Source organism: Etheostoma spectabile, chromosome 1 (assembly GCF_008692095.1).
Source record: "Etheostoma spectabile isolate EspeVRDwgs_2016 chromosome 1, UIUC_Espe_1.0, whole genome shotgun sequence".
Lineage (NCBI taxonomy): Eukaryota > Metazoa > Chordata > Actinopteri > Perciformes > Percidae > Etheostoma > Etheostoma spectabile.
Genome location: NC_045733.1, coordinates 19481785 through 19496064, shown reverse-complemented (window position 1 = coordinate 19496064; position 14280 = coordinate 19481785). Strand labels below are relative to the sequence as shown.

At 39.2% G+C, this 14280-nt stretch overlaps 1 protein-coding gene across 2 annotated transcripts in view; it reads left to right on the top strand.

Annotated features, from left to right (window-relative positions):
- Positions 1–14280, top strand: part of LOC116694178 (synaptosomal-associated protein 25-A) — a 43272-nt gene that overhangs the window by 23056 nt on the left and 5936 nt on the right. The window contains exons 4-5 of one of the 2 annotated variants that reach the window (XM_032523729.1): positions 3525–3573; positions 12859–12976. In XM_032523729.1, the coding sequence (XP_032379620.1) occupies positions 3525–3573; positions 12859–12976 (167 nt within the window). Of the gene's footprint in view, positions 1–3524; positions 3574–12858; positions 12977–13198; positions 13317–14280 lie in introns of both variants that reach the window. The other variant, XM_032523719.1, reaches the window with a different exon arrangement.

Genomic DNA, 14280 nt, shown 5'->3' with positions numbered 1-14280 from the left:
CGCTATCGCTTCATATTTTACAGACAGATATAAGTGCGTTATTGAACTTCTCATCAAACCGTTGAATAAGCACATTTCCCAAATGGGAAACCATTTCTTTACGGTTAAGTATTAATTTTATTAATCTTTCAAAATACTGTAATTAGTTTTAAAAATATGCTATGATTTGGAATGCATGACATTTTATTTAACTATTTACTCTAATCTACAGAATCAATTTGCACTAGCTTTTTGCCTCTATGAGAAACTAGTATTAAAACTTACATTTTCATCATTGAATTGATATTTACTTATTAACTATTTTTATCAAAGAAACAGCGAAAAAATTGGTTCAGTTGTACATGCAATATCTGTGGATTTGCAGCATAAATCTGTACAGTATCTAAAGTGTATCAGCAATATAGAGAAAAGGTGTTGTGAATGAACTTTGCAAGTGCAACACATTGAATACTTTTTTCTTAAAAAAATTCATGAAGAAAGATCCAGAGCTTTTGAAGTTCTTATATTATGAAAACTCTTATCTTCACACCAGACGGGGGAAAGAAATGACTCGAAACTACTCGATGGCTCAGAATGAAATGTGAAGACAGTGGGTGACAGAGATGGAAATGAAAAATTGAAAGTAAGACAGAGGGACAGAGAATGAGATGAGAGCGTGAAAGATAAACAGAGAGGTTGAGAGGAGTCTGTGAAGGACAAATGCAATTCCTTTATAGAGCAGAGAAATGGATGTGATATTACTTTCATGCAGGCTGTTAAATGACTAGACTGGAAACTACCCCACTGCCTCGACGAGTCATTTATTATTTTAGTCTTAAATCCTTGTTTATCTTTCAAGAGAGAATAATAATAAAATAGTATTGTGGATTTGCATTCAGAGTGAAATCTTTGTTTTTTTTTTCAGCTGTTTTAGGTGAAAAAGACAAGAAGACCCAAAATGATTTAAACGTGATTCCCTGGCGGAAGAGATCACTACTTTAAAGCAATATTTTGACATTTTGGGAGATACCCTTATTTGCTTTCTTGCTGAGAATTAGATGAGAAGATTGATTCGTTGATCTTGTCATTTAACTCTCAGCAAGAATTCAAACAAGAATATTTCCCAAGATGTCAACCTTTTTTCAGCTAATGAAGCTAATTACCTTCATGCTATGAAAAGTGTATGAATCATTGAAAATTTATTATTGTAGTAATTACCTTTTTACTTTTTTCGACTTCATATTTGCAGGGCAAAGTGTCAGTGATTGTGTTTAATTTTAAGGATTGTGACTAATATAGACACCACCTTAAGTCTTTCAGTAACACCTTTAATTCACCCCACCATTGGGAGAACTATGGTTCTGGGGCAGAACAGAAACAAATGAAAAGACATAAATTAAACATTACTTCTTACCTTAATAGTCAACTACATGTGTATAAATCTCATTTGAAAAAGTACTGATTTATGCCAGTACTGAAATGAAGAACAAAGAAAGAAATAGGGGTTTAAGATATTAAACAGTAAACGCCTCTATTAATCTCTTGAATAGTTGTCCTGACCTTCCATGTTCATTTCCTGGGCAGAAATTTATTTTGAGAGGTAGTGCTAAAAAATCATCAGGTCCTAACCGGAGACTCTGTGACTCACTGTACCACAGCAGTACGACAAAACTGATATTCTGTGTGTATGTGTGTGCGTCTGATGAGCCATGTGATGTCACATTGCCAGTTGGCGCGGTCAGATATCCTGTCCTGTAGTTCAGAGCCACGACTGCCCACGCATGTCTGTGGTTTCCCATGATTCCTGGTGGGTAAACAAGCACTATAACTGGCTTTAAACACTAGTGTCTGTAAACATTTGCTTTGCTGAAATTTCAGTGTCAAGGATTATTTAATCGTCATTTATGTGTCCACAAAGCCCATGTAATTATACCGCTTTTTCCCTTGTAACATGATGTTTCTGGAGAAAATAATTTCACTTACACCAATACAGATCCATGGCCACTAGCGGTTTGATTGATAGTAATATTAGTGGCCTCCAGCACTGGTCTCTATCTATCACTGCTCCAAGAAGGTCAGAGCACACTTTGATCCAAAATAGCTGATGCATGAACTGAATGGCCTTTGGATTTTAATATCTAGTTAGTTATCTATAGTTAGAGTAAGCCTCAGGCTCATGGAGAGCACAACGCTGTTGTTTTGTAGTATGCCCAGTGGTTAATGTGGTTATTGAAGTGTGGTATAATGTGACAAAGCTCAGCCTATGCATGCACAGAGAAATAACAGCAGACGAGTCTGCATGAGTGTTCATGTTTTGTGTGTGTTTGAGCCTGTTCCAACTTTGTATGCCATATAAGAATGTTGCATTACTGGAGCCTTGTCAACAAATATCTGGTACCAGCCCAGTGAACATAACAAATATAGCACATGACATTTGGTGGACGAGTATATCATGGGAATCTGTGCAGGATTGTGCAGGTTTTGCTTATCTTGTGTCAGGTTTTTGGAGGTTTGTAATTTTGCTTTGTGCCTGATAGTTGTATATAAATCTGTGTATGTATGAGGCACGATTCTCAAACAGAACTGCACAAATAAACTTGACAGACAGACCCAAAGTGTCTCCTGACCCTGTTTACCAACCTTTCATGTGCGGCTGACACTTTGGACACCATGATTACCTGTTTTTGGTTTAATTTCTTTGATTTTCACACATTTACTTACTTTGAGGAAGTATAGCTCCTAATGTACAGTACCTCTGGACATTAACGTTCGGACATTAGAGTGGTACAGTACTCTTTATAAAATATTTTAGTAACAAGACTCCCATTATGTGTATTTCCTTTGTAGTGTTTTATTTTCTTGACTTTGCTCCACTCTTAAGTCAAATATAAGAAACTAAATCCTCTCATGTATTTGTTGGCTAACTGATAACGGTTTTAGTTTAAAGGAATAGTTTTTGGAAAATATGCTTATTCCATGTTAATACTCATGTCTGTATGGTAAATATAGAGCTAGAGCCGGATGGACTTTACAGTGACTTACCTTAGCATAAAAACTGGAAACATGCAGACCAGCACCTAGACAGCTCATTATTAACCTCTATATCTCTTTTCTTTTTATAAGTACAAAAGACAAAGCCTAAACATACTAAGTTGCCAATAAACATTTTAGCTTTAGGTGGTGCTGGAGGTGCTGGTAGGTGGATTTTTTCACCTAGCAGTTCCCTGCCTTTAGCTTCATATGCTGTGCACAGATTTGAAAGCTGAATCAATCCTCTGTTTCATTTTTGGCAAGAAAGCGAATAATTGTATTCCCCCAAATGTCAAAATGATTTCTCCAAAATCAAGCTGTTTCAGTTGTGATGGACAAGGTCAGCCACGCTCAAAAAAGCGATTTCAAATTATAGTTTGACCCACCTCTGCTGTCCCGATAGCTCTGCTCTGTTCGACTCTGTTGGCCTTCACTGATCTGTCACATGTATTCCTCTTTTTCATTTTCTTTCCTTCTCTTTCTGTTTTTCATCTCCCTTTCTGTCTGTCTGTTAGAGTAAAGATGCCGGCATCAGGACTCTGGTCATGTTGGATGAGCAGGGAGGTAAGTTGATAGGGAAAGATCACTAAACACCATCTCTCTAACAGCTGTCTTCAATCTGCTACCAATTCTCTCTTGCAGCTATGCTATTTAAATGCTTTAAAATGGGGGGGGGGGGGTCATCATCAACAGCACGTCCAGTATGTCGCATAGAGTCCCACTCAAATTTACAACACAGATGAAAACTATTTGTGCAGCTGCAAAACAGAATTTCCCTTTGGGGATCAATAATGTATTTCTGATTCTGATTCTGAAAATGACCTTTATGGTTCAATAATTACTAAGGCAGATGAACAATTTATTTTGTGTGCTTCTGCCAAGTCTTTAAAAGTAACCTCAGCTGCAGTCTGAGCTAAAGTGGCTAAAAGGATTATACTGGATGTGCCTTCTGCTTTGCCTTTACACTTTTATGGTTACTGTATTTGTCAAACGCATGTACTGTATATTGAGTTAATCTTAGTGATTATATTTTAACGCTATCATAGAATTACTTTTAAGTAGTAGAACAAGGACATAAACCACTTTAAAACAAATAATTGATGTATTAGCTCTCTGAACCTTGGTTGCCGTGATACAGAGGACAACTGACTGACTGACTGGCAGGTCAGAGGTCAGCTGGTAACAGATACACCCACCATTCTTTTTCCTCTGAGGGGAGAGAATAATGACGTTGAGTGGTAATGACAAACATGTTTCACAACCACATCCTCTCCACTCCTGCCTAAACTATAGCTTCATCCACCGTTAACTAAAGGAGCACTCCACTTTGTAATGTTTGTGAATGAAAGTTACTTGAGTTATGGTGGGGTCTAAGAAACAACGATTTGCATGATGAGAAATGAAGGATCCAGTGTTTGGTTTATAGAAGTGCCATACAAAATGTTATTTGTGGGCTCTATTCCCCAACCACTGAATAGTATGATAACTAATGGTGTTCATGAACACAGTACAGAATTTGCCAAACGTATGCCAACAATTGTTTACAGTTTTTTATTATAAGCCCATTATAATATTACTTATATAATATTCCTATCTGGGTCACGACTTAGACTGTATGTGGGACAGCTTAGTAATGAGTAATGAGCTGGAAATAATGCAAAACTTCAATTCATTTCTAACACCACTTTAAAATATTCTTATAGTAACTTATGATTTTGTTGTTGTTTATACAACTTGTGGCACGCTCAACATTATCTCAGTATTTGTGTATCATATATAATAATTAGGGTTGTAACGATACACCAAACCCAGGGTTTGGTTTGTGTCACGATTTTTGACCTCCTTTTTGACATCCTACTATGCAACACAGTTATACAACAGATAGCTTATTTATTGATATTGATTGATTTCAGTATTGATTGATCCAACAACAAAGATTCTTTTGTACCTAAAAACAATGCTTCCAAAAATTTTTCTGTGGTTTATTATCTCTTTGGAATGAGACATAAGAATAATGGTAATGGTAACAGTAATGGACAATTCCGCTCCGAACCTGTAGGGGGACCGAAGAGGAAAAGTGCTTTGGTGCTGTAAATGTTTGTTTGGTGCCTACAGGAAAGGCGCTGGTTAACTAGTAGCTAATGCTAATGCTAATATAATTCTTGGTGGGTAACATAAGATTACGACATCGTTCAACACGCTCAGATATTTTTAGTATGATTGTTTTGACCACGGTTAACTCTGAACTAACCCAAATGTTTATCAGTAATATTAACTGTATGAATAGACAACTAATCTAATGGTAATTTAGCTAGCTAGCAAACACACCATTACAGCCCCGGGGACACATCCACAGTCAGCCCCCAGCCAGCTAACAACCATCCACTATGATTAAAGCCCCAGGGACACATCCACAATCGGCCCCCAGCTATCTAGCAAACATCCACTATCATTACAGCCCCGGGGACACATCCACAGCCAGCCCCCAGCCAGCTAGCAGCCACCCACTATGATCACAGCCCCGGGGACACATCCACAGTCAGCCCCCAGCCAGCCAGCAGCCACCCACTATGATCACAGCCCCGGGGACACATCCACAGTCAGCCCCCAGCCAGCTAGCAGCCATCCGCTATCATTACAGCCCCGGGGTCACATCCACAGTCAGCCCCCAGCCAGCTAGCAGCCAGCCTGGTGCTAAGGTGCTAAGGACGCTAACGGCGGTTTACTGACCCGTCGGGAAACAGACGCAGGCTCCCCACTCAGAACAGCGCCCTTTTGTAATGTTAGCTACACCTCCCTTAGCGTTACCGGTGCACCCCCTCCTTTTTGCTTTTAGCCGTCTTTACTGTTAGCTAAATTTACCAGACAAAACAGCAATAAGGCACCAAAAGGTCTAATACTAATAGTAATTTAAAGATGTGGTAGCTTTGGAGCTGGATAGGAAGGATAACTCTGGGTGTTGGTAGGGGTGTGTCGCAATTCTGCCTTCTTACTCCGCGACACATCGTTATAGCCCTGATAAAAATGTATGTCCTTTTTTGAATGCATTATTTTAGGAACCCCATGAGGGAATTTTTTTCAAATTTGGCAAAAATGTCCATTTGGGTTTAATAATCAACTGATACAATTTTGGTGATGAAGGGGTTCTGTGACCTCACTTCCTTCCCATTATTGTGAACAGGATGTCTCAAATCAAATATAATGCGTTTTGGCCATAACTCAAGAATTCTTACACTAACAATGACAACATTTCACACAATACAATAAAATAATAATTCTAGTCTCATATGATACTGGATCAGTATAGTGTTATATGATAGAGACTCTTGGTCTGTCTTTCCTGTCCAGAGTCTCCCCAGATTTCAGGGAAGATATCTGTCTACAAGTCACAGGTGCTGCAGCCAAAGATGAACAGAGTTGTTCATAAAACACCCAGATCAGAGTCGCCACACCCAGTTCCCTATTACTGGTTACTACAGTAGGAATAACATCAGCAGTATTGCCGGTTTATCCTTAACTATAAGATTCAAAGTTTTGATGCCACAAATCTACCTCTGTTATAGAGGTATCCCTTTTCCACCAAAATGTGGGTATACAATGGTGTGAAAAAGTGTTTGCCCCCTTCCTCATTTCCTGTTCCTTTGCATGTTTGTCACACTTAAGTGTTTCGGAACATCAAACCAATTTAAACAATAGTCACGGACAACACAAGTAAACACAAAATGTAAATTTGTAAATGAAGGTGTTTATTATTAAAGGTGAAAAAAAATCCAAACCATCATGGCCCTGTGTGAAAAAGTGATTGCCCCCCTTGTTAAAACATACTATAACTGTGGTTGTCCACACCTGAGTTCAATTTCTCTAGCCACACCCAGGCCTGATTATTGCCACACCTGTTCACAATCAAGGCATCACTTAAATAGGAGCTGCTTGACACAGTAAGGTCCACCAGAAGATCCTTAAAAGCTACACATCATGCCGAGACCCAAAGAAATTCAGGAACAATTGAGAAAGAAAGTAATTGAGATCTATCAGTCTGGAAAGGGTTATAAAGCCATTTCCAAAGCTTTGGGAATCCAGCGAACCACAGTGAGAGCCATTATCCACAAATGGCGAAGACATGGAACAGTGGTGAACCTTCCCAGGAGTGGCCGGTTGCCCAAAATTACCCCAAGAGCGCAGCGACGACTCATCCAAGAGGTCACAAAAGACCCCACAACAACGTCCAAAGAACTGCAGGCCTCACTTGCCTCAGTTAAGGTCAGCGTTCATGCCTCCACCATCAGGAAAAGACTGGGCAAAAATGGCCTGCATGGCAGCGTTCCAAGGAGAAAACCACTGCTGAGCAAAAAGAACATCAGAGCTCGTCTCAATTTCTCCACAACACATCTTGATGATCCCCAAGACTTTTGGGACAGCATTCTGTGGACCGATGAGACAAAAGTGGAACTCTTTGGAAGGTGTGTGTCCAAGTATATCTGGCGTAGAAGGAACACTGCATTTCATAAAAAGAACATTATACCAACAGTAAATATGGTGGTGGTAGTGTGATGGTCTGGGGCTGTTTTGCTGCTTCAGGACCTGGAAGACTTGCCGTGATTAAAGGAACTATGAATTCTGCTGTCTACCAAGAGATCCTGAAGGAGAATGTCCGACCATCTGTTCGTGTACTCAAGCTGAAACGAACTTGGTTCTGCAGCAGGACAATGATCCTAAACACACCAGCAAGTCCACCACCGAATGGCTGAAGAAAAACAAAATGAAGACTTTGGAGTGGCCTAGCCAAAGTCCTGACCTGAATCCTATTGAGATGTTGTGGTATGACCTTAAAAAGGCCGTTCATGCTTGAAAACCCTCTAATGTAACTGAATTAGGACAATTCTGCAAAGATGAGTGGGCCAAAATTCCTCCAGGACGCTGTAAAAGCCTCATTGCACGTTATCACAAACGCTTGGTTGCAGTTGTTGCTGCTAAGGGGGGCCCAACCAGTTATTAGGTTTAGGGGGCAATCACTTTTTCACACAGGGCCACGATGGTTTGGATTTTCTTTTCATCTTTTAATAATAAACACCTTTACATTTACAAATTGCATTTTGTGTTTACTTGTGTTGTCCTTGACTATTGTTTAAATTGGTTTGATGTTCCGAAACACTTAAGTGTGACAAACATGCAAAGGAACAGGAAATGAGGAAGGGGGCAAACACTTTTTCACACCACTGTATGTGGGGTTTTAAATGACGATAAACTCTTTAGGAACGCCATAATGTCAGCAGATGCACAGCCCACTGCCTGATATTAAATCCAACGTTTTATGTACCGGTATACAGTGGGGCTCGAAAGTTTGGGCACCCCAGGTAAAAATTTGTATTAATGTGCATAAAGAAGCCAAGAAAAGATGGAAAAATCTCCAAAAGGCATCAAATGACAGGTAAGACATTCGTATAATATGTCACATAAAGTTAGATTTTATTTCCATCATTTACACTTTCAAAATAACAGAAAACTAAAAAATGGCATCTGCAAAAGTTTGGGCACTGCAGAGTTTATAACATGCAGGATTGGGAGAAAAGCAAGTCCAGACCTACCTTAGACTGCACGATTCATCCACAAAGACCTGGCAGTTGTGCTACACCATTCCACTTAAAAAAGAGATACTTGTAAAAATATGGTCTTCATGGAAGAAAACCTCTTCTACATCCTCACCACAAAAATCAGAGTTTGAAGTTTGGAAATGAACATATAGACAAGCCTGATGCATTGTGGGAACAAGTTCTGTGGACCAATGAGGTTAATATAGAACTTTTTGGCCGGAATGAACTAAAGTAAGTTTGGAGAAGAAAGGGCCCAGAATTTAATGAAAAGAACCTCTGTCCAGCTGTTAAGCATGGTTAAACATGCTTTGGGGTTGTATTGCAGCCAGTGGCACAGGGAACATGTCACGAGTAAAAGGAAAAATGGATTCAATAAAATTTCAGCAAATTTTGGACGCTAACTTGATGCCATTTGTGAAAAAGCTGAAGTTAAAGAGAGGATGTCTTCTACAAATGGATAATGATCCTAAACACACCTCAAAATCCCCGGTGGATTACATCAAGAGGCGTAAACTGAAGGATTTGCTATGGCCTTCACAATCTCCTGACCTCAACATAATTGAAAATCAATGGATGGACCTTAAAATAACTGGAAGACTTTTGGAAGAAGAATGGGCGAAGATACCTCAAACAAGAATTAAATACTCTTGGCTGGCTCCAAGAAGCGTTTCCAAGCTGTGATACTTGTTTTCGGTTATATTGAAAGCGTAAATAATGGAAATAAAATATAACTTTTTGTGACTTATTATATGAATGTTTAATCTGTAATTTGAAGCCTTTTGGAGATAATTCCATCTTTTCTTAGCGTCTCTATGCACATTAATAAAAAAATTTACCTGGGGTGCGCAAACCTTTGAGCCCCACTGTATATGTTTTCTGCATTACAAAATTACAGTGAAAAAAGTAAAATAAAACCAACTATTGGCTTGTGCTCTGCTCCATTTGTAAAAGAGCAGCCTAAATGGCCTGTCAAAGGAACAGATTTCTCCCCTCTGTCTCTTCCCTCCTGTCTTCCCACCAGAATAACGGCTACCTCAATGCACGGCTCAATGCTGTTAGAACGGGACAGCAATCAATTCACAGATTTAAATTACCTCTGCCTCTCAGCAAATGTCCTATTAATCTGATCCCCCATCTGTCTCTTTCTTTCTTTTTCTGTCTTCCTCTTCTTCTCTTCTTTTGTCTATCTCATGCTTCTTCTCTTGTTTTCTTCCAGCCCCTGCTCTCATCCCCTTCACTTTTCTCTGCTGACCTCTGTATGTTTTTTTTTCTCCTGCTCCTTTGTCTGGATATCACTTTGGTTACAATAGCCATGAATTTCTTTCTTGTCTTCATTCGTTCCATCTGTCCGTGTCTCTTTCCAAACCCCTCTTTTCTGTTAACAATGACTGCTAACCTACACAAGCCTTTACAATTTGAGGCATTGCGATATTTGCCATGTTATTTAAATCAGTTTTCAGTTATAATTACAATTTACATCAAACATTCCCTTTTATGAAAAGGAAAACAAGATACATATTAGCTTCCAATGCTAGTGGTAAATACTACTGTATTGTTGAGCTGTAAAGTAGGTGTAACTAATCATTTTGCCCTTTAAACCACACACACACACACACACAACACACACACACACCACACACACACACACACACACACACACACACACACACACACAATCATACATAGGAGGAGTCTTTTCATTTCTTGCAGTGATGTATTATCTATGGTGGAGGTCTCACTGCAGCCCTCCTGCTACATGTATGTTGACCTGAATTACGCTTCAGTCAGGTCAGGGCTGATGGAGTGCAGCTCTGCCTCCACTAGCCCGCACCAGTAGCAAATCACAGAGCACAAACCATTGGTTAGATTGTAGCTCTGGTTAAAAATGTATAATTAGCATGGTCAATTTAGTTTTTTATGATAAAATCTACTTGCCTTAAACTGATAACTGGACACAGTTGGACTAGTACAGCTTGTCTCGTCTTTTTCTGTTACTCCTGGCGGGTTCACCACTTACAGCAAAACATTGATTTCTTTGCACACCGCAAGTTAATGACATACATTAAACCAGCTACTCTGGATATTTTCCATACACTGAGTCACACACATGTGTCTTATTTCCTTACATTTTCAACTCATGACACTGTGTGTAAAGTAAATTTAAGAGGTGGAACGTACAGTTTAAGAGTTAGATCCCATAGAAGCTGGAGAGCCAAGTTATTCTTTACTTTAACCTGCAATGAGATGGGAAGGATAATGCAACAATACAACATCAAACAAGTGTAGCATACAGATAGTCAATACACTGTATCAATCCTATATGTGTATGATATGGCCACCTGTTTGGATTATTTTAATTAATCATTTTAACTTTGTTTCTGGTGAAATCATGTTGCCATGGAGAAGGTAGTCAGAGGGGCAAATCAAACCTCTTACTAATTGCTTCATTAAATGCTTCATCCGTGCAGTTAAGAACCAAACACGGTGCCATAGCTGATGAATACATTCCAAATTAACCCAGCATTAGAAATGGAAAGATGTTGCAGGTTGTGTTTTCAGTTCACCATCAGTTTTAGCACCACCAAGTTCCTTTGTTTCATTGATTTGTGTCACATGTGTTCCTGTCATAGTGTATAAGGCTGGAATTATAATAATGGTCCGACATAGAAATGATAGGCCTTTCTTCACAGCACACATTTTTACATTTTATTATAGGTGCAAATAATTAGCTGCTTCAGCTTTAGGTTCCTGATACTGTGACTGTCACACTGTTATGGTTTACTGTGACACAGTAATGTTTTTAGTATCATGTGTACTTATCCTTACCCTACTACACGTAAAAAGGTCTGCTGTGAAAAAGGCTATCTATCTATCTATCTATCTATCTATCTATCTCTTTCTCTTACATTCCTCCCTCACTTAATCTCTCACTTTGCCTGGGACTACTTCTAGAGGCCATTTAGTCAGCCTCTACTGTACCGCCTAGTCCTACCGTACAGTTAGCAGAAAAGTCATCTTAGACCTTTCTACTGATCCTCTATTATTGTTATTCATATATATATATATATACACACACACACACACACAGTGGTGCTCATAAGTTTACATGCCCATGCTGAAGTTGACTAAAAAGGGGAATAAAAAATTGTGTTTTGTAAACAGATCTTAATGCCTTAATTAAAAAAAAGGAAAAATCCAACCTCTTAAGGACACCATTTTTCTTTGTGAATGAATAATGTAAATACATAAATGTTCTTCCTTAAAATACAGGGGGCATAACGATACATTCCCCTATGTTAAATTCCCATAGAGGCAAGCAGATTTTTTTAAATTAAGGCATTAAGATCTATTTACAAAAGATGATTTTTTTTATTCCCCTTTTTAGTCAACTTAAGCATGGGCATGTAAACTTATGAGCACCACTGTATATCTATCACACACATGGGAGAGAAGGGGATTTCATTAGGGTTCTTAGTTTTCCACAAAGATGTTACAAGTTTTCTCAGTCAGTCGTTAAACTTTACTAAATGGGATGAGAGAACAACCTTCCCAGGTCCTGTGTATATGGTTGTCTTATATTTTGGGAGTTGCAGTCCCTCCTGAATCCTGTGTAGATTTCTTAGCTTTCAGGGTTAAGATTTTACACCTTCACCCTGATAGCGGAGACCTTTAATGATTATCCTTATTAAGTGTCCATGCAAATTTTTTATTATTATTTGCTATCAGATGGAGACTAAATTTAATTATCACTGTGCCTCACTACAATACTGCAAATATTGTGTGGATTGTGGATTGTGTTTTGGTTCTATACATCTTGAGCCAGTGTTATATGATCATCTTAGTCCTCTGGACTACAATGTGACTAATCAAACCTTAGTAGTTTTCCCAGAAGACAAAATGCCCCCTTTTCACTGATGGAGATTACTGCTGGTGATGCTGATGAAGCATCCTGCAACTGATGCAGGTGTTGCTACTGTCGCTCATTTGAAATACTCAGAGAATCAATATGTCGCTTTGGATGGAAGTAGGAAACAAAACAAAATCCAATAAAGTCTTGTAGATTTTAATGAAATAAATTCACATGCAAAGCAATGTTTTACAGTCACTGTCAACAGCTACTCTCAGTGCTTGTTGCCTGCTTTGCCTTCCACATCTAGCCAAACCATTTTGCCTCTTGCAGCGTAGAGTAGAGCGCCAACCCTGGAAAAACAAACCAGTCAAATTTATTTCACTGCTCTCATGCCTTTGTCCTCACCAGAACAACTTGATCGTATGGAAGAGGGCATGAACAAGGTGAACGCAGACCTGAAGGAGGCCGAGAAAGATTTAAAAGATTTAGGACAATGCTGTGGTCTGATATGCCCATGTATTAAAAAGTAGGTACCGGCCAGGAGCCCCAAGCTTCTGCCTGTCCAGTGCTGGTGGTGGTGATGTCTTATGTCTCTCTTGTCACAGTCAATGTCTTTTTTTGTCTCTTCTCCTTTGTTTCCCCTCTCCTCCCCATCCCTTCCTTCCACCCACAACTTCTTCCTCCCCTCTTCTCTTCTTACGTGCTTTCGTTCTTTTGCTGGGAAAAATGACAATGTGTTGCTAATCAGAACAACTGGAGCGCATCGAGGAGGGAATGGACCAAATCAATAAGGACATGAAGGATGCAGAAAAGAATTTGAACAATCTAGGACAGTTCTGTGGTCTATGTTCATGTCCCTGTAACAAGTAGGTGCTGCATGTGTCGCCTGAATGCTTGTGTTTCAGTGCCTGCCTTCCTGCCTCTCTATCCGTCTTCTGGTGTGTAGGGCATGGTGAACTGTGGTGTGAGCAATCAGGCTCATTGCCACAACAGCACACTTTTGGAACAGGCACCAGTGCTGCATGCATGTGAGGGTGTGTTTGCTTAAGTTAAGAGTGTGCATGCATGAACAACACACCCATCTGCACACCATGTCTGATGCCACTTTATTTGCTGTTGTTATCAAAAGCCCTTCATTCCACATTGGATGAGAGATTCTCTTCCAGCAGGTAGCAGCATCAGCAGAGATATGACCACGACACCCACCACCCCCCTAAACCCTGCCCAAGCCCCCAGCCTAACCTTGCAGCATGATGCAGCATGATGCTGTGCACAAAGTCCAACCCAATAATAAATCAACTAGTTGCCTTCTATATTAAATTTAATTTTATCCATTTTTCTGCTTTGTAAGAAACTCTTGGTGTTTTATATATGTTTTAAATGAATTAACTGATTACATAGGGCTCTTGCAGTACATTCAAATAAAGTGTTCTGATTTATAAAGTTTCATACAAGACTGTATCATAGTTCCTGGAATTGGTGAAACTCAAAGTTTTCACCTGATATATTTTTCAGAAAAGGCTGGTAATATAATTGTGCACATGACAGTATACAACTTACAGCTAAACAATCTTTTGGTATAGTATGGTGTTTTGTGAAATATGCTTCTCTTTCTTGCTGAGAGTTCAATGATAAGATTGCTACCATTCACAAGTCTGTAAATATGTAACTTAGCACAAAGACTGGAAACAGCTAGTCTGGTTTATTCAAAACAAACAAGATCTACCTACAGCACTACTAAGGCTAATTAATTAACATTATATATCTTGTTTGTTAAATGTGTACAAAACTGAAGTGTAAAATGGCACGTTGTAGTTTTTACGGGGGTTA